The sequence below is a fragment of the Centropristis striata genome, chromosome 3 (assembly GCF_030273125.1).
Source record: "Centropristis striata isolate RG_2023a ecotype Rhode Island chromosome 3, C.striata_1.0, whole genome shotgun sequence".
Classification (NCBI taxonomy): domain Eukaryota; kingdom Metazoa; phylum Chordata; class Actinopteri; order Perciformes; family Serranidae; genus Centropristis; species Centropristis striata.
Window position 1 is genome coordinate 33,651,365 of NC_081519.1, and position 26,443 is coordinate 33,677,807.

The following is a 26,443-nucleotide window of genomic DNA, read 5'->3' on the forward strand; positions in this document are numbered from 1 at the left end:
TGGAACATATTAATCGAATAAACTTCAGCAACCAATATACATTTATTCTCTATCTTAAATATAAAAAAATATACAAATGATTAACAGGTTAAAATTTTGTGCTCAAAATACCATTTTCATTGCAAGAAATCTGTAGTTTGACTGCTTTTAAAAAAATTTACTTGATGAACACATGAGCTGCACATTCTGCAGTTTTTAACAGTTTTATCTTCACATTTTTATTTGGTGAGATTGTCTCAAGAGAACCTTGTTCACCTCCATCAACAGAGAGGAGTCATGAGCAGAAGAACACAGATTTTGGGTGAGTGGAGACAAAATCCCTTCTCATACTGCATTTCCACAAAAGATAAAACAAAAATAAAATAAAAACAAAAGTAAATAATAACAACAATAAAAAGTAAAAAAAGCTAGCTAATAAAGATGAAAACAAATAAATAATGAAAAAGTACAGCACGACATATATATATGTACAAAAGAGATTTGATTTTTCATTGCATTAAAAAACTCAATCATCCCATTCTTAAAGCCATTTGATAGTTAATTAAAATAAAAAAAGACAAATAAATCTGATTGACAAAGAGCTGTGACACTGTTTATGCAAAAAAAACCTAATAAATAGTAGCAAATAAATAAATAAATATATAAAAAAGAAGATGTTTTAAGACTAAGATGCATGCAGTAAAAGCCAAATTAAAAAGATAAGTCTTAAGTTTGCTCTTTAAAATATGAACTGTCTCTGCTGCCTTCAGGTCTTCAGGGGCTGTTCCACAAATGTGGACCACAGTGACAAAATGACGCTTCACTGTGGGTTATAGTTCTAACTTTTGGTATTATTAAAAGGCCACTCCCAGAAGACCTGAGGGTCCTCGAGGGTTCATAGGATAAAAGTAAATCAGATAAAAAGGCTGGACTAAGACCATTAAGAGATTTATAAACCAGTAAAAGAATCTTAAAATCTAGGGGGCTTTGGGTTTTGGCCACATGGGAGAGATCAGAAAGAAGACATCATCATCACTATTTTCAGCCCTTTCACTCACAGAGTTCTCTTTGTCATAATGCACCAACAGTTTTCCTCGGAGGAAACTTAGTGTTGTTGGGTCTTAGCCTTAATGGTCTGTGCTCACAGATGATCCACCGGGACGACCCAGAAATCATTTTTAATCTTTAGTTTGAACCCGACCATTAATACATGATTTATAATTAGAAATGAGGAGTTCTAGGAGACACTTTGGCCTGTTGGTTGTTCAAAAAGAAAAAGAAAAAGACATGCACAGCTGTTACACTGCTACCTGATACTCAAGATCAATACACAGTGGGAAAGTCTGGCAGCAACGACACGTTTTAAGTGATTCACAGTTTGTGTTTTCATTGAATCAGTCTACAACAAACCTACCGACACACAGAATTAAAAAAATGGTTTTGTGATGTTTAAAAGTCTGGTAACTTGCCAATTGTGGCAGCATCAGTCCAGTTAAAGACAAGTCGATGCCTGTGAGCACATCACACAAGTTTGCATACTTGTCAGATAATTAGAAGTTAATTTAATACCTTTGAGGACATCTCATCTTTGATGGCTGAAAAGTTTTCAATAAAAAGCTCCACAACCTCCACTAATGGAGTAAAGATCAGACTGAGTTGCAGTGAAGTAGAAGTGTAAAGTAGCATCAAATGGAAGGACCCAGACGTGCTACATAAGTACAACGCTCGAGTAAATGTTCTCAGCTGATAAGAGCAATAAGTGACCTCTCAGCTGTTGTGTTGCTTTTTTTTTTTTTGAACGTCACCTCCTACATCATGCACACTGTAAAAATAGAAGATTTCAAAATGAAGGTTTGGTTTCAGCTTCATGGAGGAGAGAATCACCTGCAAACAAACGTGTCCCGTCCACACAAGGAGCATCATGGAAAGAGTGTCTATGTGTGTCTGTGAGTGGGTGTGTGTGTGTGTGTGTGTGTGTCTTAGAGCCTGGTTGAGCGGTGTCACTGTGTGTCTTTAAGTGTGTGTGTGTGTGTGTGTGTGTGTGTGAGTGAGAGAGTCGGCAGCTGAGAGAGCAAAGCTATTAATATCTGCTCCTGGCTGGCCGCGATAGCAGGACACTCCATCAGAAGATGTCTGAGTGTGTGTGTGTGTGTGTGTTACAGAGAAAGTGAGAAAGAGTGAGACAGAGATGGAAGAAGAGAGAGAGAGAGAAGGAGGGAGGAGGAGGAGGAGGAATGAGTGACTCCACAGTCAGCAGGCAGGGGATGAGGGAGGTTTCATACGTAGACTAAAATTCTATTACTTTAGGCCGGGTGCTCCCTGCTGCATCACCAGTCTCTATTTCACACTTTATTAAATATATTTCCAGGATGAGAAGGGCATGTAGAGAGCAGGACAGGGTCTAATAACAGCGGAGCAGATGGTAGACAGAGATTTGTTTGAGAAATGTTTTTTCTTTTCCCGCGCTAAAGACTGAGCAAGATCGGCTGTTTTTCAGAGCAGCTTTGTGAGAAAAAACTCACAATTCCACCAAACTTACTGTATGTACTTGTATCTGTGAGGAATAATATTGACACACACTTAACTTGAGAAATGTGCCACCTTTAATGTGGATGTCCTAATTGAAGCAATAAACTCCTCAGTGTGTGCTGAACTGAGATGAATCTGGCTGGAGATGAATGTGACGTAACAGTGACGTAGCTGGAGGAGAGGAAGGAAGAGGCTTGGATTTCCAGCTTGTTCTGTATCTTGACTCGTCAGATACTGGTGTTTTGTCACAGCTCTTGGTGTGTGATATTAATGTTCAGTGTGTTAGGATGCAGCAGGCTTGTCTAAGTTAATATTAGACAACTTGAGTAAATGACCTTGACCCAGGAGACCAGTATTCGTGTCCAATATCTATCTATAAAAGCAAGAAGCGTCTGTGTGTGTGTGTGTGTGTGTGTCTAGGGTATATCTCGCTGACCATTAGTCAGACTGACCTCAAATTTTGTATGTGGCTTGTGCATGGCACGAAGGTGTGCATTCCCCATTTCGAAGATTTTTGAATTCATTTTTCATACGTAGGATGTAAATGGCATCCCAAACTATGAGTGCAGAGGATGTTATGGAGCATTTTATAGTGTACATTGTGCAGTGTTTTGGCTGATATATTTTTTGAGCCAGAATATAAAGCTGAAGAAATGCAGCAGAAAGAGTCGGAGAGAGATGGAGGTGGAGCATTGGGGAGGATATCGCCAGCGGTGACCCTTCAGAACCTCAACTGCTGAGAGCAAACAGCGACTGCTGGTGCCTTTTCTCAAACAGAAACGGAATTATTCTGCTGCAGTGAATGTCAATGTGGGCAGTTTTTGTGTTTTATTCTGTCACTGACGATAACCCTGAGAGAGAGTTTACTCCTCACTCGACCTCAGCATCCAGAAGATAAACCCGAAAGACAAAATCTTAGCTAAATCCTTCACAGGCTTTTATTGTGAAAGGTAAAAACACACATACTGAAGCTATAATGTGGCTGACAGAGTGGGAAAAAAAATGTTGCCGTCTTGGTTCTCGCTGGTTCGGACTACAGATTCTCTGTGTTTATATTTCACTACCTGCAGTATAAGTATAGATGCAGCTCCTAAAACTCAGCTACACTTCTGTATGTCTCAGCTCAGCTCGCTCGCAATGCATGCTGGTACATGTAGGCACAAACTGAGGAATCGCTTCAGTCGACTACATTAACCATCAACACCAATTAAAATGTGATGAATATTACGGATCAAATATGCAATGACCCACTTTATTAAGCTATTTATGTATATCCCATTTATGTTTATCCCATAATAAACCCCAGTGAGGTCTGTGACAGTCTGCAGCAGCTGTTAATAGACAATCAGAACTTCATAACAACACTAAGAGCTTATTAGAGCTGCAGGTGAGCTTAAACAGAGTCAGAGGAAACATCTGAGATGGGGCGTGAGATATCTGTTACACACACTCTGTTAACACCTTCCTCTATTAGACGCATTTAAGCTTTTGAACATGACACAACTGGAATGTAAAAAAAAGAAGAGTAAAATACACTTTTTTAACATATTTTTCAATGTTTTCATTGCCCCTCTGTCTGTCTGGACCCATGCTAAACAGTAAAAGTATTTTCCCTTGTACCTTTGAAGAAGACAAATTTGCCGTCGGATCTCTCGTAGGCGGCGTCGATGCGAGGCGGCAGGCCCTTCCAGAACTGATCGATCTGCATGGGGTAACCCTCCTGCACCTTGTTGTTCCTCAGACGCCAAAACCAGCGATCCTGCAACACAACAAGCCACGTGTTACACACTCAGAGTCCCTGCAGACAGCTGGGCTATACCAGGGCGACAGCAGAAACTACACAGCGAGCGGTTAGTAAATATAGTCGAAAGGAGGTTCAGATGATTGGAAAGTAGATTTGAGAAGTTTCTTTTATTGTGCTGCAGTTTGCATTGCAGTTGAAAACATCTGGGAATTATAAAGCTGTGTGTTCATGGTTCTGTTAGAATAATCCCAGTCACTCTGCACTCCCATGCACCATGAAATAAAAAAACATCATGCAGCAGCAACTTGGTAACAAAAACCTTGAAACTGAACACTAATTAAAAATACGTGTAAAGTGTAAACATTTTAAATGCAGAAACAAATTAATCAAAGCAGGAATTAAAATTCCAGAATATGATTTTTATATTGAAAAAAGATAAAATTGAGTTAAATAGGTTCATCGTGGGTATTTGTTCATGTTTCATTTTGTTCCACACATCTTTTATTTCCCCAAATAAAAGAAGATACTAACTGTAGTGAAAAGATCTGGCCCAAACAAGGTCTCACTGAGGTAGAAAGATGAGACGAGAAACAATAAAAGCGAGAGGACAGGGAATATTCAGACGGACGAACAGGAGACAAGAAGAGAGAGGTGATGCAAGGTGTGTGGAGGAAGTGGAAGGCAGCAGGAGAGAGAGAGAGAGAGAGAGAGAGAGAGAGGGAAACAAAAAGAGGAGAGGAGAAAAGCAAAGAAGAGAGAAAGAGGGAAAGAGGGAAAGAGGGAGGAGGAAGAGGAGGAGAAGGTGGCGAGCATCAATCTTCGCTCATTATCATTTGGCTTCGGTGAATCTAGGACACAGCCAGGCACGGTCCCCACAGAGACACACACACAGACACACACAGAGACAGACACATAGACACACACAGAGACACACACACAGACACACAGACACACATACACACACAAACAAGAACACACCCACACACGCACAAAGACACAAACACGCACAGAGACACATATCCACAGAGAGAGAGACACACACACACACACACAGACACGCACAGAGACAGAGACACACACACACACACGCACACACACACACACACACACACACACACACACACACACACACTCTCTCAGATGATCCAACATCATCCTCTGGCCGTTAATGCTTTTCTGTGTGAACCGAATGAAGAAAAACAGAAAAAAAGAAAAGAAAAAGAAAATCAATGCTTCTCACATCAGCTGAAGGAAGCAGGAGTGTTTCTCACCAAGGAAACGTCCCATAATGAGCGTTTCCTCTCAGACGCCCAGCGGCTCTCACCTCTTTATGTCCTGATATGCTCGCGTGTTAACTCCTGGAGTTAAAGGGGAGAGAGAGTCGGCCGTGTTTTTCTGATCGATGATGATGATGATGATGCAGTTTGGAAGTTACTGAAAGCTTTTAGTGTTTCCTAAACTGCCTCGGTACCTGATGCCACGACAGATAACTTCACACTTACTGCACCGTCACTCCACCTCTAGAAGAAATGTTTGGAAAACTCATGAAGCAGTGTTTGTACCTGCCAGTCATCCTGCTCAGCGTGAAAAACACAACCTGCTTGTTTCAGTGACGCTGCAGCAGGATCATCTGTTAAACACGAGGTGACATCATCCAGCACGGAGCAGCATCGGCTCATTAACTGTCTTCGTCAGGTGTGTCCTTAACTGTCCTCAAGTTTTGTCCCTGAGTTTGCAGCACAGTCGCAAGCAAATAAAAGTCCGGGAACGAAGCAAAGTGATGTTAACAGCCACTAAAGTCTACTGTCAGTCAGCTGGACCAGGAGCAACCAAACCAGGACTTTAAAGACCAGGAGACTGCAGCTTGTGTGCCTTGTGTGTTTGTGAGTTTTGTCTGGAATTTTATAAAAACATATTAAGACCATTTTAGTTATAAAAATATATATATATTATGAAGCCAGGGAATGGGGGGCAAAACTCTGATATTATCAGGGATTAAAGTGGCAAATTTACAACAAAAGACTCTGTAATGTAGGTAAAGAAACGTATATTCTCTGAGATTATAAAGTCAAATATTTGCAAAAAAAATTGTTTTTCCTGTCAAGCAACCACATTGTGGCTTAATTACACGCCTGTAGTAAACAAATACTTTGCAAATCAGATTCAGCAGTAAGGAAATACTACTGACTTTTCTTGTAGATTTTCCACTTTAATATCAGAGAATATCAGTCTATTCTCTGAATATTGCTCCTCTTCCTCGGCTTCATAATTAAAAAACTAAAATGTTTTTGTTAATGCTAAACAAACAATTTTTAGTCATTGTTTCTTAATCCTATAGGCCTACTTTAAAAAAAACAACTTTTTAAGTTTTTTTAAAACAGTTTTAATGTCACATTTTTGCAGCATGTTTTAAAAGCATCCATGGTCAGGTGTTACAATGAGAATGTGTTGCAGCCATTTATATGTTGGTATTCAACATATTTGTGGTTTAAAAATGAAGAAATTAAATCTATTTTTGTGGATTTGCAGAAATGTAGGATGCCAACATTTGTTTCAGGGGAGGGCATGATACTTTGTGTTTAACATCACACACTAACATGCTATCCATACTTGGTGTGATGCAAAATGATGAGTGTTGTGTGTTCCAGCTGCACTGTATGCAGGTTTTGTGTGTGTGAGAAATACCTGGATGTTTATAGATTAGTTCTAACAGACAGTGGGCGGCGAGGGAGTGAGCCGACCTGCAGAAACATCCCTCACACTGTCACAGCTTCTTATACCTTTAACACCAGATACACACCTACACCTGCATGCTGCTGAGCAGGTAGTGACCCAGTTTGAAAGAGCTGATCCACATAAAATGTATATGCAGTATGTATATTTATACACATCTGAGCCTAAAATATCTCAGACTACATCTCATTTAGGCTCACTGCAACTGCAGTCGCTGCTCCCAGTTTGACTTTATTCTGTGATAATGTAACGCTGACATCAGACCTGAGGAAAGACAGGGCGGAGCTTCTGTTTATAATGATTGATTCAGTGTATTTTTATATCTAAATATGATGAGTATCAGACATGTTCCAGAGCTAATGTCTGGGACAGGTTTTACAAACTTATACATTTTCCTAAAGGAAGGAGTTTTATTATGATAATAAAACTTTAAAGTTGTCATGTGATCATCTTATTCTCTACTATCTGCTAGAACTGGAAAACTGAGACTCTTGTGGATCCAACAAGCGCAATTAAATTCACATCTGATGATGTTAGCCCCCATGGTAACTATTTCATTGCAGTGAGAGCATTTCTTGAAAATTGACCTCAGTGTATAAAATGAGCTGCTGTGACCTCTGTGATAATCACAACTTCATGAAACTTTACAACCACAAACTAGAGACCTAGAGCATTGACATTTCCATTTTCAAAGGGTCCCATGACCTCTGACCTCAAGATATCAGCATGAAAATAGGCTTTAATGGTTCCCTGCAGGTCACTTCTCCACTTTGTGAAGCCTGTGCAGTTTGGGGCAAATATTTCTGCACACTGGGCTCCCAAAACAGTCTTTGAATTGCATAGAAATGGGTTCTATGTTTACCCACAAGTCTCCGTTTTATCCTAATCAAAATTGCTGATTTACTGTATAAAAGGAAATTATTTTTATTATTTAGGACCTGAAGGACTCTGGGTGCACCTCTAATTAACCTCACAGCCTGTGATATGTTTAAATGGGCCTTATACTCCCAAAATGTTTTGGACTAGTTGCAACACATATCACATAAAGGCAAATAGGAGGTCAAGCAAGATATTCCTTATGTTCCTCTCGCCAGCAACATCTTCCAGCTCTTCCTGCAGGATTCTGAGTTGCTCCAGGGCCAGATGAGATATAAAATCTCTTCAGTGAGTGACCCGAGTCATCTCAAAGGAGAAGAGGCTCTGCGTTCCCTTTTTTTGGACCAACACAAACCTGGTTCTAGTGCTGGGCTGGTACTGGTGCTTCTCAGAACATGTTGCTTTTTCACAGGTCATGTCTTGTTAAGTGAAATTTTATCTCTCCATGCAGCAAGATGATTTCCCTCAGATTTAGTGTTTTTATCTTCTACCCCTTTTTTGCAGTGTTGACTGCTTCACAATCGTCTGCAAACTGCTGCAGTGAGAGGTCACAGTCTGAGGAAACCACATCATCTGCAAAGAGTAGAGACACTGTTCTGAGGTCACTCTCTGACACTCCCCGGACCACTTCACAATAAATGTCTTGTTTTTTAATCTGGACAATCAGAGATAACTTAAACCAGAGGCAGCAACAAACACAGGCTCCCATCAGGTTGTTAATTATTAAGAGCAGGTAGTCATCAAGTAAGAGACACAGAAATAAAGACAAACGGGACGCAGAGTGAGACAAATCGGTAGAAAGACAGATGGATGACGGGACAGACAGAGTGGGGTGAAGAGAAATGAGATAGTTTGTCAAACAGATAGGAATCCATTAGAGAGGACAGAGACAGGCAAGGACAGGTGAGCAGGAGCGAGACAGGTCTGTGACCTTTTCTAACATTCAGTTTAAAGATCAGAGACATCAAAATGGATTTTTCCTGCACCGCTCCTCTCACACACGTCTCATATTTCAAACAGTTGTCTCTCGTCTCTCTGTTCGACAAAGTCCACAATAATGGAGCTGCATTCATCAGCGGGAGCACACACCTGCTGCTAACGATCAGGCAGAACGAAGCGTACGCACCAGGCTCTCTCCAGCATCTGAAGAGCCTCGCAGGACCAGGAGAAAACACATTTTTAGCACGGCGGCTCTGGTGGGAATCGAACCGGAGCGATCGTTACCTCCTGAGCTGCAGAGCGAGCGTTCCTCACTCACCGCCACTTATAGGTCCTGCAACCACTTAATGTTCAATTAAGTTTCGTCTGAATCCCCCAGAGTCGCCCTGTTTTATATAGCGACTCACGGCCGCATGACTCACCCTCTGAGGCCGATCACACCCCTTAATCACACACACACACACACACACCAGTCTGCTGCGTGTGTGTGCATCACAATAGGTCAGTGCGTTCAATATTTGAGACTTCAACATTTAAATTATTTAGAGTGTGTTAAAAAAAGCTCAGAGGCTCAAAGAGAGAGAGAGAGAGAGAGAGAGAGAAAGAACTTGGACCTGAATATGTTTTAGCTCCGCCTGAGAAAAACTCAAATTATGACTCGTAAGATGTTTGAATCTTTATCTTATCTGTGTAATCAGTAATACATTAGAAGAAAATAAACACGTTCATGAGAAACAAAAAGGAGATGAAGATGATATAATGAGACCAATCAAAAATAAGAGGCATAAAAATACAATGTGTACAAGGTGTTTGTGTTGCATCTCTGCTCACCTTGAAGACGAACATCTCCCGTCTGAAGAAGGCCACAGTGTTGAAGTTGCCGTCACAGATGTTGGGTTTGCCGTTTCCGGGCAGCGCGGGCCGATCTCCTGGCGGGCGTGCTGGGCGGGAATGACGGTCGTGTTTCCGGTCGGAGGTGGAGTGCGTCCGTCGAGAGGGTAAGGTGGGTAATGGCCGGGTGGGCTCCAGCATGGCTGTGGGGATACCTGCGGAAAAAAAACACATCAAAAACAAATATTATTTGTGCCCGTAAATATGTGTTTTTAGTTATTATTTATCTATTGTGAGCAGAGACAGCATCAGCAAAAATAAAGTTTTTTTTGTAATTAATTCCTATTTCCAGTTGCAGAAAGCAGCCTTTTTTTATTTTAACCAAAAATCGACAATAGATTGAAACTTAAATCTAAAAGACAATTACTACATAAGAAAATAAGATCATACTCCCAACCAGATCTCCAACCTGAACAACATAACAGACCATTTGTAGGCACCACCCATAGACTGCTATGAGCGGGGAGCGTTCTAAAAACAGCACACATATCATTATACATACACGTACAATTCACTACTGTAAAAAAGCTGCAGTTTTTTGTGAATTTAGGCTACAAAACCACTGAGCTAGGTTTAGGGAAGAAACCTTCCTTGTTAGGCTCTAAAAGACAGTTTAAACAGGAAATAAATGCTGGAAATACCGAAAGGGAAGTAGTTACGAGGAAGACTTGAGCCATGCGAGTTACAGAAAAAATAGAAGTAAAAAAAAAGGTTGGCAGAAGTCTTAAACTTGAATAGGAGTCGTATTTTGCTGCCTGTAGAGACGGCCTGTATTGTCATTTTTGAGGGGAGACCAGACTCTACAGACACTCTCTCAGTAAAGTGCACTCTTATTTTAAAAAGAAAGCCTTCACTGAGAGTGGATGTTGGTATTTTCAGGTGCTGAGGAGATGGAGAGGAAACTCTCCACAGATACAATAACAGCCTTTGGTATTCAATGCAGTGGAAAAATACAGTTGACCTCAGTGTTTGAGCCGTTTTACCCTCCGACACTGACTCAAAATGCCAGCCGTGCATCATGACCTTTAATGTTCGTACTGTTTTTATTCTGAAGGAAAAAGATAACTTTCCTGCTGTGAAACCAGACGGACACAACCCAAGAGCAAAACATCCGGTGAGTAGATGTTGTGCAGGTTATTAGTGAAGGAATGACATAATAAATGTGATTTGGATAGAAGTGTTCTTCAGCAGCACATTATTTCTGACGTGTTGCTTTGAGTTATGTCTCTCTTCCTGCTTCTTTGTGTCTCAAATACACGTTACACGACATTACAACAGAAAGCTGTCATGATTGTTTCAGGGCAGACAGAAAGCGTGTCAGCAAATGTGTCTGTGTCTGACAGGCCTTCGCTCCTCTTTGTTCACTTAAAGAAAAATAATGCGAGGCCTCTTCTGTGAAATGGAACAAAGCATCCCTGGTGTAAACACAAAGGGAGAGACACAAAGTCACACATTATGTTGGCAAAGATTGATCAGCCCTGTATGCCGTTTATCAGCCTCATTCTGCTTCATATTGTTCTATATTTCAGGCCGTGCAGCACTTCTTCTTAACTCAGCCTCACTCTGCGCTCTAACATTAATACTTAATATCCGAGGTGTGCTGTTTTTCCTTTTTGCAAGTTTTTGCTTTTAGGTCTCAAGTGAAGTCAAGTGTTTCTTCACTCCGAGTCTCAGAGTTTTTAGACTATTTATGGTCTGCATTTCTGCTGCAACACACATCCAATACTTTCTGCAGTTTCCTCACTTTATAGTTTTTTTTAAATTGACTATATTACATGCACAACATATTTTGCCCTTATCAGAAAAAGATAATATTCCTCCTGAGCTGTTGGCGTGGCTGATGCAAATAACTTCTCCACTAATATTCCTGTTTAGACGAAGCTGTGCAAAGCAGATCACCACATTTTCCAGCAGTGGTGGATCGTGCAAACACACGAGACACGAGTTTGCATGTAAAAAAACGTGCATATTTGTACGAAGATCTTCGTAATGAATCAAACTTGATTGTAAAATCACTTCGAATACACATGAGCTCGGTGTTGTGTTTAATTGCCTCTAACTTGAATCAAACCAGGAAACATTTGGAAATACAATTTCTGTATTTTTTCAAATGTTTTCACTCATTAAAATGCACACATTTCAAGTGTCCATAATAACAAGACTTCCACAAAAAATGAGCCAAGGTGTAATTTGTACAGCAGCTTTTTCCGACCCATTTTTACATTTAAAGGTGCCCTCTAGTGGCTGTGGCAGTCATGAATAGCACAAGGGCGAAAGTGTGAAAGAAAGCAGAAAGGGAAATGAGGAAACTGAGTATAAAGCATGAAAAAGTCCACATAAAGAGGGTGTCAAACAAACAGACATGTCCTGTGTGAAACCAGAAGTAAACAATGTTATCTGAAGTGATTTAACTTAACATCCGTGTGTCCTGTTTTTACTTTCTTAAACGTAACTACTTCTAGAAACCTTTTAGAATAATATATAAATGTTATAGTCAATGCTTTTAGTGTGAAAATTGGGCTATTTTCAGGTTTAGGTTGGACATAGAAAGTCCCATCACTGGAGGAGAAACTGGATCAGAAACATAAGGAAAAAGAATCAAGATGCAGCTGTTGACACTGCCATGGAAACAAGTCTCTTCCTCAAAGGTAACAACATTCGGTGGGGTGCTTCTGCTCTTACACTCAACAAGTGGATAGAAATGAACAGACCTACTGTATCTTAACACGACTTTGGGTTGTGAAAGCGCCCTCGGCCATTCATTGGCATCATTTTTACTCATTGACAAAATGATTATCAACAGATGAATTAAAGAACAGCATCATGCTGTCTTCAAAGAATACCTTCACATTGCTGTAAATAAAGGAATTCGTCACGTACCATAGATGTTCTGGATCCCCTGCAGGTCGTCCAGAGGCAGTTTGAAATTGTGCGTGTCCATGTACTGATAGAAAGGAGCCATAATGGCACTGGGATCGTTGGAGTGCTCCAAACCCAACGCATGGCCGAGCTCGTGGACCGCCACCAGGAACAGATCGTTCCCTGGAGAGAGAAAGAGAAAGAGAGAGAGAGAGAGAGAGAGAGAGAGAGTCAAACATGTGAAGATGAAGAAAGGCAGTCGAAGGGAGGAAGAGAGAGAAGCATCATCACTTCCAACATCGCTGACAGCCTTTAAAAGATTATTTCGCAGCTGAAATAAGGCAGGAAACAGAAAACAGGCTCTACTTTGTGCTGCTGACAGGCCTTTCCACTGGTTTCTGTTCAGCAAAAACTCCTGTGTGAGATGGAACAAAGCGTCCCCGGTGTAAACACAGAGAGGAGACAGAGAAAGCATCAAACGCACTGGAAAAGCGAGCCAAAGTTAGTGTGTGATGCTGTTGACTCATCAGCAGTGTAATATGAATCTCACATCAAAAGAAGAATTTGTGGTTAAACGGAGGCGACTGTCAGCTCGTGAATCTGAAGCTCCCACTTTTTAAAGTCCGGCCTGAGCCACTTCTTCAAACGCTGCTGCCTGACGGGGATTACTGAGCAGCGCCGCAAACTGTTTAGTGCCACATCAAGTCAAATTCACCAGTTCAGACTTACACAAAATGAGATTTTAAATTTATAATCTGTGAATGTATAAATAATGTGCTGCTGCCGCCTGAAGATTTTAAAATATGCCAGCGAACAAGCAAATCTGTTGAATTTGGAATATGAAACTATCAGAGTGGGCACCAACACAACCTGATGTGTCGTTGTCTGAATGATGCACAGGAAGCCCCACTGGCTTTTCAAATTAAATGTCCCCATATGCACGTTTCATGCAGCTTGTGACGAATGGGTTTGTTGCAGCAGATGTGTCTAAATGAGGCTGAGACCCCATCAACACTTATCATAATGAGCCACTTAAGACGACTTCAGCCGATCAGATCGTTAACAGATGTTAAAGGTGTAAATTCATCATCGCTCCCAGACGTCACTCGCCTCCTCCGAGCTGTCACGGAGTCAGAAGTTCTCTCCGTCGCATTAAAGCAGCAGGAAAAAAACGCTGCAAGACGTGTTCACCGAGCTGCTGTGGCGTTTATCAAGAACCAAGAAACATGATCAAATCACTATTGTTTTACTGTCCTTACACTGGCTCCCAGTATGTTTTAGAATTGATTTTAAGATTTTACTGATTATTTTTAAGGCCCTTAATGGCCTGACTCCCTGCTACACGGTTAAAACTATATAGCCTACAGTTTGAAAGATAAGAAGTTGAACTCTAGTTTCACACCAGTTCAATAATTGGAAACTGTGGCTGATCACCCTGCCTCTGACACAAAATACCATCATTATTAAGTATGCAGTTTAGAGTAGCCTGGTAGCTGCTAGCTAGTGATGGGATGGACTGTGCCGAGAAATCCAGGAGGTCTTTTATGAAGCGCGTATCGAGGCTTGTTTCTTTAAGGGCGAGTGACGTCACTGATGACGTTTGTAGCCTTGCTGGTCCAGGGAATGGTTTGAGTGTTGGCGTGATATATGAACATATATAAAGCACAATGGATCCCCGCAAAATTGAGTCCAAGCACAGTGGCAAAAACATTATTTTTCTTCATAAAAATGAAGTCATCATCATCACCCAGTATTCATAAAAAAAATCATTGTCTAATCTTTGGAAAACACTCCAACAGTTTTAACATAAACACCTCATGTCCTGTTGGATTTATTCAAACATTGATTGAAATCATTCTGACGTGTTTTTTTTTAATTTAAATTTTTTTATATTAATAGACTTTTACCATTACCCATAAATCAAACAAAAAAAGATTAAATCAATTAATTAATGAACGACATAAAATCAAACTAAATTGTTCTTGGCAGTGATTATTCCCATGCTGACACTGTTGCAGACAGACAAGAGGACATCACAAATAGATGAATAAAGGTTTTGACCAGCAGGAGGGTTTGTGAGCACATGAAGCCTTGAGAAATTAACTTTTTTTTAACTGAACCGGAGCAGGTGGATCCTTGTTTACATGTAGACCACAACACCAAGACAGACTGCTAAAGGTTTGTTTCCCTCAGTGTCTTCTCAGAAACACACACACAGAGAGAGAGAAAGTGTTTCTCAGAGGGATGATTTTCCAGTTGAAGCTCTCCATCATAGTAACAAAACAAACACTCATCCAGACTCGTGCTCCTTTTTACGACTAATCAAAATAGCGAGAAGGAGAACAGAAGGCTGTTTTCCCGAACGTCGTGTATTCCTGTGAGGTTTATTAAAAGCAGCTCTCTGTCATAATCTGAAGAGCCGAGACTCTGAGCTGCTGTCAGGAGCTTAATGACTTCTTACGGCCTCGACGCACAACTCAAATTAATACATTTCATCGGCTCCGTAATTGGTTTGACTCTGTTTGAACCTAATTACAGAACATAATTATCTTTTTTTCTTCACTAAGGCAGGTCTGTTTGAAGATCACAGACTCGGAGTAACTGTTCAGATGGTCACGAGCTCAAGTTTCTGTTTCTCTTGTCAAAAGTTGAACAGATGTGCAGTCAGTTTCCTCTGTTTCCAGCAGATGTTGAGATATTTCTACTATTGACTCGTATAGTCTTCTACGGCCCGGGTTCCCCAAAAAGTTGTGAGGCTATCTAAAATGTAAATAAAACAAAGGGCGATCAACTGTAGAAAGACAGCACATTTAATGCTTCACCTCAGATAAATGAATGTTTTATGAATATTATGCTCAATGCCAAGAGCACACTTAAAACAGGTTTTACTACGACACAATCCTTGGATTCTTTGTTCACTGTAATGTTCTTTTCTTCAAGAATTCAATGTAACATGGGGTAAGTAATTTATATATAAATACATTTTTGGGGTGAAGTATTCCTTAAGTGTGTGAAGTACAGTTATTGCTGTAGGCTATTTTTTTTATTTTTTTATTTTTTCTTCCACTCAGTGGATAATAAAGTTTTTGTACCGTAAGTCAACCCGGTCTCACCAATCTGTGTAAAAATAACACTTTGCATTTTCAAATGACGTGCAATGCATAGGCAAACCCAGTTCCGCTACATATGATACACAGGAGCATTTCTAAAAGCTGCAGTTTGGTTGAATTTGTGCTGCGTCAGCACTTCTCTAAGGTTAGAGCCAAACAGCTCTTTTTCTGCTCTTATGAGTAGACATACTTTTTAAAATTGTTGTGTCTTTTTTTGTGTGATTCTGTGTCTTTTTTTGATAATTTTCCATCCTTTTTTCTAATGTATATTTTTTTGGGGAATTTTATGTCTTTTTTGTCACTTTACGTCTTTCTTCTTTTTTAATTTTGTATGTTTTTTTGGGAATTTTAAGTCTTTTTTAAAATGTTGTATCTTTTTCATATCTTTTTTTGTCTATTATTGTTTCTTTTTTCCATCTCCTGTTGAAAGTCCTGGTTTGTTTGACTCCACCTCCCCTCCCTCCTACCCGAACTGGCACTTTGTACTTTAAACTCACAATTACTACAGCCACTAGAGGGCACCACTAATTCAAAACGGAGACAGATTGGTGATAATATGCATTGTAGATTGTGGTTCGGTGGTTTGGTGAACACTTAAAATAAGAAAATAACTAAATTTTCAGTGCACTCTGCTCGGGCCAGTTCATCGCTGCTTGCAGCTTTAATTTATTTTGTTTTAAGAGTTAATTTCTTATTTTAAACGTACTTACGTTGCTTATTTCTAGATTTAATAATCTTAATTTAAGAAATCTTGTCAAGTGAAATTATCTGTCCATGCAGCAAGATAATTTCCCTCAGATTTAGTGTCTTTATCTTGTTTTTAGACACACATTATTTGCAGTGCATGCTTACCCCTCTCCTCCTCCTCCTCCTTCTCCTCCTCCTCCTCCTCCCTTCCATGTCTCAGGAAAGATAAAGATGACTTTAAAGCACAAGCTGTACACTTCATGTACGGCGGTTTGAGGAGTTCCCAGTGGGCTCCCTCTCCTCTCCCCTGCGGTTGGTCTTCAGTCTGTTCCGGCGCCCCGCGGTGACGATAACTGCTCCTTCTATCGTGTTTGCCCCTGCAGCCGCGCGCCCGCCTGCGATAAAGACGATGTTTGATTTCGCTGTGATGAAACCTGTCTCTCAAGTAATCCCAGTTTGACGTGTCCACTGAGTCCGCCTTGTTCAGTTCCCCTGCTGAAATGTTCATTTTTGGCTGAGACGAGTTTGCATGCCAGAGATGATTTTGTACAAGCAGCGTCTGAAATTAACTTTTTGGCTCACCTGCCAAGAACAAAAAAATTTTCTGCCAAGAATATTTCTCTCTCTCCGGACAAAAAATGTGGCACATCTTTAATAGAAATAAATCTTATCGACTCTTTTCAAACCGTTTCCTGTCGAGAAACGTGAAATATTCTTTCAATTAGCAGACACGAGCAGATTTCTTCAGCACAAGTCTAAAGCAAGTCTGTAAATCATGAAGATAAAAGAAAGGAAGAAGCAGCAAAAGGACCAGGATGAATAGTCTGAGTCTCCTCCCCCGAAGTTTCCATCACAGACACATTTTCACATCTCTTGGTGTTTGGTAATTTCAGACCCAGAGTTCAAGTGCTGACTGTTAGTTTATTTCAGATGAGTAATATATAATTCTGTCCGTTCATCTGTCTGTCTCTGCCCTGCAAGAGGATTATGGGTTTTTCTGAAGGACTTTCTCTAAAGGCGTTCAGCACATCTTGGTCATAAAGTCTGCTGCTGCACGCCGGTTAAAGTGCAGGAACAACAAATGTCCTGACCTTTATTTAACATGTATTATTATTGACTTTTGGGGGAAATGGAGCTTGAACTATAAGAAAAAATATGTGCAAAGACAAAAGGAAATAGAATAAGAAACAGATCAACTGTAATGCACAGATACTGAAACTCTCTGGTGTAGATTGTACAGAGAAGTATAAAAAGAATCGTAGAGACTTGCATGGATGCATTTACTTTCATGCTTTGCTCATAACAGACTTTTTGATATACGTGGCCCTAAACAGTTCACTGATATATGAGGACATGTCAGCTGGTTGAACAGCACAGAAAACTAAAATATCTTAACAACTTTTGCATTTATTAGCATTCAACATTGCGGCCTTCATTGTCTGCAGAGGACGAATTCTACTGAATTTGGTGATTTTTGACTTTTTGCCACCAGCAGGCTGACAGTTATGAATTACAGTAAAATAACTTGACAACTATTGGAGAAATTTCTGTTAGATTTGCTGCAGATAACCAAGACCCCTTCAAGAAGATAAATAAGATTACTTTCCCCAGGATGGGGAAATTCAACCTCTGTATTTAACCCATCCTTTTTTTGTTACACACCAGTTACACACCATGCTGAGGAGCAGTGGGCAGCACATGATTGCACCAGGGAGCAGTGTAGGGGGTTCAGTGTCTTGCTCAAGAGCAATTCAGTCCTTGACCTGTCAGTCCTGGGATTTGAACCGGTAGCAAGCCTGATTCTTAACCTCTAGGCCACAGACTGCTCATATACTTCAGTGACTTTTCATTACGTAGCACTGTAACGGAGTTAATAAGAAATTTTCTTCCACTTGCCATATAAAAACTCATATCTCAACACGCAAACTTGTTTGTCCCATGGTAATTAAACGCAGCACCCCTGTGATTTAGGGTTGTGCACCCCCGGGAGCAGCAGCAGTCGGACCTTCGTGGCTCCCTGGTAGGTGTACCAGCTATGAGCTCTGTCATTTTTCCATATTAATTACTATATTTTCACTAAAAAGGGGTGGTTTAAGTTGTGTTTTTTTTAACATATAGCTCCCTGACGGTTCAGCCTGTCCTTTTTCGTAAAAAGTTGACGGTGTTTTTCTTTTATTTTTGTTTACAAAATGGCTAGTGCCACAAGTTAGCTAACCTGCACTGTCTTTTCATTTTATATTTTCCAGATATGTATGTGTGTGTGAGAGAGCAAAAACCTGACTGACTGTACAATTAATTCCTGTGCCAGGTATGCTTTGTGTATTATTATACGTTCATGTTGAAGATAATTAAGAACAGTCGGACCTTCGTGGCTCCCTGATGTGCATGTATGTGTGTGAGAGGGCAAAAACCTGACTGACTGTACAATTAATTCCTATGCCAGTGTACAACATAAACGGCTGGATGCCAAATGAGATGGTCGTCTTCGTCTCGTCGTAAATTACACAACGCCAGAGAGAGTACAAAGCCGCTACAATGCCATCAGATCAAAAATTCAAGTTCTCCAACAAAGTACGAGCAGAACTAAAGACATCATCAGCTGTTCTTTGTGTTCAGTGCAAAGACTTTTTAAAAGAAGTGAACATAACCACCATGATATCACAGGGATGTCAGCTTTGAGCCTAGTTTGGCATTTTTGCTGTCGACATTTCATGTTTTTGTTTGGATGAGAGGGTGAAGCTGGGGATGCCAAGTTATTAGCTAGTGCTAAATGAACAAGGTGCATCCACAATTGATTATGGATTATTATGTTGTGATCATTACACTGAACCTTTTTAAATGTTCCAAAATGTTCCAGTTAACTGATGAAGTGAAAACACACAGTGCCCTGTGGCAGTGACCTGTCAATCATACAGTAGCCCCGCCCTAAACCCTCCCCTGCTTCATGGTCCATTTCACTCTAAATTAACCATAATTTACTAAATAAACATCATGTTGTGTTGAAGAAGACTTGAAACTAACAATTGAAACCATAAAGTCATTATGAGAATGTTTACTGAGGTCAGAAATCAAGTCAGAAGTAGGCTCATCTATACATGTGGATTTCTTTCTGTAACCAGTGGAGTCGCCCCCTGCTGGCCACTAGGAGGAACACACACTTCAGGCCCAGAGGCTGCAGCTTTTTGTTTGGCACCTGTTAGTAAAATCATATCGTGTAGGTAAAACTAAGTTGTAAATCAGGTTTGTTTGAATGTGATTTGCTGCTGTTGGAGGTAAATTATTATAAAAAGTATCCTAAACCTCTTACAAAAACTCCTTCATTCCCACTGCCATAACCATATTAAATAAAATGTGTTGATCCAAACACACACTTTGCTGCTTTGCACATGTCGTATAATGTAATTTTTATCCTGCGTAAATCAACTCCATTAGGTATTTTTATTGTTTTTTAGGAACACATGTTGTATGTCTATTGTCCGAGTTATGTAATCCACCTCTAAGACGATTTTCTGCCATGACAGACAAAGTTTTCCGATTCTGATTTCATTGTCTTAAGTTTGAGGAGTAAAACAACCCAATCACCAGAAGCAAAGCTAACACAATTTTGATGCATTTTATCCAATGCTGTTTCATTCTACTGCACAATGTTGTTAGGGTGGAGGGAAGATTACGCTCATATGTTTAAGGTGTTGTTAGTATTCAGCTATTAAAACACTTGAGGAGGGACTGTGGGTACAGTGTTAAAGAGCCAACATTAACTGTTTTATCATAAAACTCCAGGCTCTGACATTATGCTAATGAAACACATGCAGCTTCCTGCATTACCGCTGAACATTGGCGACGGATGTAAATCCACGCTGCAGATTTGTCCAATCTGAAAGTTACTCCTGGAGACTCTTTTTGCATTCAGCTGCTCGTGTCTTTGATGTGTTTTTCAGTCTTCTGCTGCAGGTGTTAACAGGTTAATCACAGTCGCCGTCCCTCAGCAGCCACAGAGAGAAAAACTAAACAAAAAACAAAACTATAAGAAGAACAAAAGAAGAAGCGGGTTGTAAGCCGAGGTGAAGACGCGTCCTGTTTGTCCTCGCGACGTCCTTCTGAAGCTGATACCGAGAATTAGTTTTCGCAGCGTCTCAGAACTTTGCCGTCTCACTATCTACTTTCTAATCTTTCAATTACTCAGTGTGTGTGTCAGTCTGTGTGTGTGTGTGTGTGTGTGTGTGTGTGTGTGGAGGGATTTTAGAGATAAAGAGACGGTCGTGAGGATCGTGTGCATGAGAGCACCTGGGTGTCCACACACACACACACACACACACACACACACACGCAGACACGCACACACTCACATACACATACACACAAACAGACACGCATACGCACACACACACACACACACACAAACACAGACGCACCACACACACGCACACACACACCCACACACACACAAACACACCACACACACGCACGCACACACACACACACACACATACGCACACACACACACACACACACACACACACACACACACACACACACACAAAGACACACACACATGCACACACGCACACACACACACACACACACACACACTAACTGATCAGTCTGTGCTCTTGTGGCTGCACATAGAATATATATTTATAGACAAAATCAGTAGTTTATCATTAAAGATTGCATGCTTATGTAAAAACAAATAAAAGAGCCTTGATGCATCCTGGGGAAGATTCCCCGGGACACTTCGTTCTGGAATCAGACGCACACACTTGCAGTAATGTGGTTTGGCAAATTTAGAGCTTCTCTGTCAAAGCTAATTCTCTTTCCTGCTAATCTCTCAGAGCAGATTCCTCTCCCCCTCCATCACTCGCTCTCTCTGCGTCTCCCTCTTTCTATCAACACGTTAGTTATTCAAGCAGAGGGAATCTGGCATAAGTCATTTGTCAAACAGAGATAGAGGAAGGGAGGGGAAAAAAACTACAAAGTGTTCTTTTTCCTCCATTTTTCATCCAGCGACTGAACAGTGTGCTGCTCGGAGATAGCAGAGCCCCGGCCGAGGACATCTTCACATTTCAAGCATTTCATTTACAAATGCTATAATATTTAAATGATAAAAAAATAATTTCATCAGATGGTATTTCATAGCTGTCATTCACCGTGTTTACACCGGCTGCAGAACTCTCAAGGTCAGACTGCTCTCTCTCTCTCTGACTCTGCATATTAACTTCCAAAAATCTACAGATTTGCTTCCAGCTATGAAAAGTCTTCATAATCCTCATGCAGCAACAATGCAGCATAAGCACAGGATTAAAATCACAGAGGGAGGTCAGTAATGAAATATTTCTCTCTTTCCTGAAAGGATCATTTCACAAGTGCTGCAAACAGACGATGTGCTGAGGAAATCACTGATACACATATCACTTTCTATATTTTCTATAAGTATATTATAAAATATTCTATAATCAACTATGTTTACACTTTCTATGATGTACACTTGTATAGTACAATAAAAACATACTATACTATTATTAATAATCTGCCATTATCATAAAAGTTATTGTGCTGACATTTTCATATAATCCAAACACTTTAAAATATTTTATACTGACTTATAAGGTCAATTATTATAATGCTTTATAATAGAGTTGGCTGGTGCCACACAGACAAAATGGAGCCACCAAAAGTTGCCATACAACCAGAAGCTGTCACATAGCCTGACAGGTGCCTGGTTGGTGCATTAAGGTATTAGATGATAGTCAGAATATTAAAATATAATGCATGCATATGATATGAAAGTTCATGAGCTGCACAAAATGTCAAGTTACACATTCGTTTTTTTCTTTAAGAGATCTCTAAAAATGCACCATTTAATGTATAAATCATCCCCGTTGATATTTGAGTTTTCCAACAGTCTTTCAAAGTTTCATTGGTTACGAAAGTTCCATCAGACAAAAATAACCAAAAAATTATGATATTTCTGTCAAATTTACTTTATGTATAATTTCCATTTTATTCCGATTTCACATAAATTCAACTTGTGTTTTCTCTTTTCTTTCTGGTTTTTGACATTCTAACGGTGTTATTCTGCACAAAGACATGTTTGAGTTGTTCCCACTTCTAGCCATGATTGTGCTGCTTCCACAGAACTGCAGGACATGTAGATTTATATGGATTTTGTATATTGTGCCCTAAAACAGAGGGTTAATTAATGATCTATGAGTTTAGCTAAACGTGTTCTTGCTTATTCACTTGTGAGGTGAGAAGATCAGGGACAGTAAGATCAGCTGGAAGTATAAAGACTCAGAGATACTTTCAGTGTCTCTGGACTTTAATCACAGAAGAGATTTCAGTGAACAGCAGAGCAGAGGGTTGTTGAGGCTGTAATTATTACTGTGGAGGAGTTAAAACATGCACACTGCAGACAGGGTTAAAGCCTCTGACCAGCAGGTGAATCTTGACTCACCCTCCTCCCTCAAAGATAATCATTATAATAATAATTCAGTGTAAACGAGGCAGAAGTTCTCTATCTGACTGACTGAAGAACAGCAGAAGGAATGCGCCATCTCACCGTCGTGGTTGGCGTTGCCCAGCGTCCACGGCTCGTCAGAGTCAAAGTGTGTGTCTCCTCCGATGCCGGCGCCGGGGAAGTAGGCGTGGGCCAGGAAACCCCCCTCTCCGTCAAACGGAGAGCTATCACCATGGAAACCAGAGGCGAAGAAGATCATGATGTCAGCCTCCTTCCTCTCGTTCTTGATGTCCGAGTACGGCACCTCCTGAGCAGAGCAGAGAGTAATAAACTGTGAATGATACCGGGGTGTTTCATGTAACTGGCTTTATCTGTGTGGAAAAATACACAGAACAGCTGAAGGTTAGGCGGAGGAACAAGAGTAAAAAAAGAAGCCTCTTTGGGTTGTGACTCATACGTGACTTATGCAACAGCTCTGCTGCCTTCAGATGACAGGAGAACGGTTCTCTCATACTCACCACTTATTTCTATGTGAACCTACAATAACAATCACTTATTAACCCATTTAAGCCAGGAAAGCATTACCACATTTCTACCATTAAAACCGGGGGCTCTGTTGCGTTATTCTACCATTAAAGCCGGGAAATCGGATACGTCGTTTTGTAGTATTTGTAGTTTTTTCCACCTATTCTCAGTCTCTTGGCCAACAAAATGTATCAGAATACATGTGGGAGTGTCGCAATGCAACACGTTGATTTTGTTCTGTTTGGTTCTGTGTGTTCCTGAAGTCTCCCTCTGCATTTCCTCCATAGATTCATTGTGTTTACATCCATTTGTTTTGATCATTTTCAAGCATGAACAGTCACACAAACACAGTGGTAGAATGTAACTAAGTACATTTACTCAAGTAATGTACTTAAGTGCAATTTTGAGGAACTTGTAATTTACTCAAGTATTTCCATTTTATGTAAATTTATACTTCTACTCCACTACATTTAGAGCCAAATATTGCACTTTCTACTCCTCTACATTTAGCTGACAGCTTTCATTATCTTTCAGGTCGAGATTTAACATAAAAAATTATGATCCATTTAAAATGTTTACGCATGGTTATAAATTAAACCACACAACAGAATATTAAGAAGTCAAAATGAGCCCTAACTTGAGAAAATTAAAACGCTGCTTACATAAATGCATATATGATAATATATTTTGAATATATAAAACAATTTGCATAATGAGTACTTTTACTTTCAATACGTTGAGTACATTTTGATACTTTGGTAGTTCTACTTGAGTAAGTTTTGAATACAGTACTTTTACTTGTAGTGTAATTTCACAGTGTGGTATTACTATTTTTACTGCAGTAAATTAATACTTCTTCAACCACTGCACAAACATCAGATGGCGATTCATCAGAGGTGTTGCTATGTGACACATCTGAGCATTTCTAACAATGTAAAGTGTGACATGTTGTCTGACCTGGAAGGAGAGCGGAGTGACCGTCTGCCACACGTTGAAGGCCTGTCGGATCGCTCTCTGCGTGTCCTTCTCTCCCACTTTAGGGGTGAAGTTAGATATGCTGCAGGGAAGCAAACACATTAAGCATTTGTTAAGACCAGCTTCTGAAACCCTCACGATTATCACATTTTTTGGGTTGATAGCATTTGATTTAGTGCTAATCTTTACCATATTTGACAACTGGAGAATAGATAGAAATGGTGAAAAATCCTTCTAAAATCTGACATTCAGACACCAAGACCTTTAGAACAGCAGAGAAAAATCCATGCTGTGATTTGGCTTCAGAACCTTTTGACATTTAATAGATTTGTGTATTTTGTGTGATTGTGTGGTGTGCTCTTGTGTTGTGTTGCTTGCTGAGAAACCCCCTTATTGTGAATCTAGTGTGTCAGCAATCCCTCCTCTGAATGCTCTAGGGCTCTAGTTTGTGGCTGTAAAGTTTCATGAGGCTGTGATTATCCTAGAGGTCACAGCAGCTCATTTTATACACTCAGCTCAAGTTTCACTCACTAACATCATCACACACGAAGAACATTGGGCTCACTGAATCCACAAGAGTCTCATCTTTCCAGTCAGACCCGATTTATGCAGCTCACAGACTGTTTAGGGACCACAGGATGCACAAGTATTCACATACAATATGGGAATTTGGGCAAAAATATCACCTTTGCATGAGAAAAGTGCAGGTTTCTGCCCAAAACTGCATGTTATCAGCATAAAGTGGGCATGTCTGTAGAGAGTAGACTCATGGGCACACATAGAAACCAATTTATTTGGATATGTGAAAGGTCAGAGGTCAAGGAAACCGCTTTGAAAATGGACATTTGGGCTCATTGAATCCACAAGAGTCTCAGCTTTCCAGTCATACCTGATTTATGCAGCTCACAGACCGTTTAGGGACCCTAGGGTGCACAAATATTCACATTAATTAAGACACATTTTACTGCACGAAACTGCAGTTTATCAGCATAAAATGCGCTTGTCTGTAAAGTGGAGACTCATGGGGAGTTATAGAGTTGTCATGGAGCAATATTTTGTCAGATTCCTGACCATATATATTAAAACATGGTTGGTACCAATGGATTCCTTAGATCTTCTAGTTTCATACAATAATATCAGACTATCTGTGTAACTAACTGTGCTGCAGCCTCTGAAAGACTAAAAGTTGTCCGGGCCTGCTGCTCGGCCTTTATAAGGTTAATGAAATGATCCAAAACTATATTATTTAGTAAAAAGAATAGATTCATATTGAGCATGAGCCAATGCATTCATACTAAGACACTGTAGCAGCAGCAGCAGCACAGTTGAGCCTCTTCTTGTGTCACTTGATGCATGTGCAGCTATTAGAGCTGAATGAGGCAGAAAGGTCATTACAGAGTAATTGCAGGAGAAGAGACATGCTGCTGCTGCGAGAGAGGAGAAGGTATATGATTACATGTTTCATCATCACTGTCACCACTGTGAGGAAACACTGTCATGGAGCATATTTAAGAAGAAAAACAACCTTTTAAACCTATACTTTCTGACCGTAGAGAGAGAGAGAGAGAGAGAGAAAGGAGGGAGGGAGAGAGAGAGAGAGGAGGAGGAGGGAGAGAGAGAGAGAGGGAGGAGGGAGAGGAGAGAGAGAGCGAGGAGGGAGAGAGAGAGAGAGAGCGAGAGAGAAAAGAGGGAGAGAGAGAGAGAAAGGAGAGAGAGAGAGAGCGAGAGAGAGAGAGAGAGAGAAAGGAGGGAGAGAGAGTGGAGGAGAAGAGAGAGAGAGAGAGGAGGGAGAGAGAGAGAGAAAAGAGAGAAAGAGAGGAGGTAAAGGGAAAGGAGGGAGAGAGAGAGAGGGAGAGAGAGAGAAAGGAGGGAGAGAGAGAGGGAAAGAGAGAGAGGAGAGAGAAAGGAGAGAAGGAGAGGAGGGAAAGGGAAAGGAGGGAGAGAGAGAGAGAGAGAGAGAGAGGGAAAGAGAGAGAGAGCGAGGAGGGAGAGAGAGAGAGATGGAGTGATTGGCAGAAGCAGAGAGGAGAGGAAAGAAAAGCAGGACAACAGACGAGCGAGACGGAGAAAACAGCGGCTTGATAAGACGAGAAAAACAAGCTAAGTGAGTTCATTTCACACAATCTGTCTCTCGACGGG

At 40.5% G+C, this 26,443-nt stretch overlaps 1 protein-coding gene across 1 annotated transcript in view; it reads right to left on the minus strand.

Moving 5' to 3' along the window:
• The window catches only part of mmp24 (matrix metallopeptidase 24), a 77,700-nt gene that overhangs the window by 6,522 nt on the left and 44,735 nt on the right, over nucleotides 1-26,443 (minus strand). The window contains exons 4-8 of the mRNA XM_059329460.1: nucleotides 24,287-24,386; nucleotides 22,907-23,111; nucleotides 12,572-12,733; nucleotides 9,632-9,846; nucleotides 4,129-4,267 (exon numbers count right to left, since the gene is read on the minus strand). Of these exons, the coding sequence (XP_059185443.1) occupies nucleotides 4,129-4,267; nucleotides 9,632-9,846; nucleotides 12,572-12,733; nucleotides 22,907-23,111; nucleotides 24,287-24,386 (821 nt within the window). The remainder of the gene's footprint in view (nucleotides 1-4,128; nucleotides 4,268-9,631; nucleotides 9,847-12,571; nucleotides 12,734-22,906; nucleotides 23,112-24,286; nucleotides 24,387-26,443) is intronic.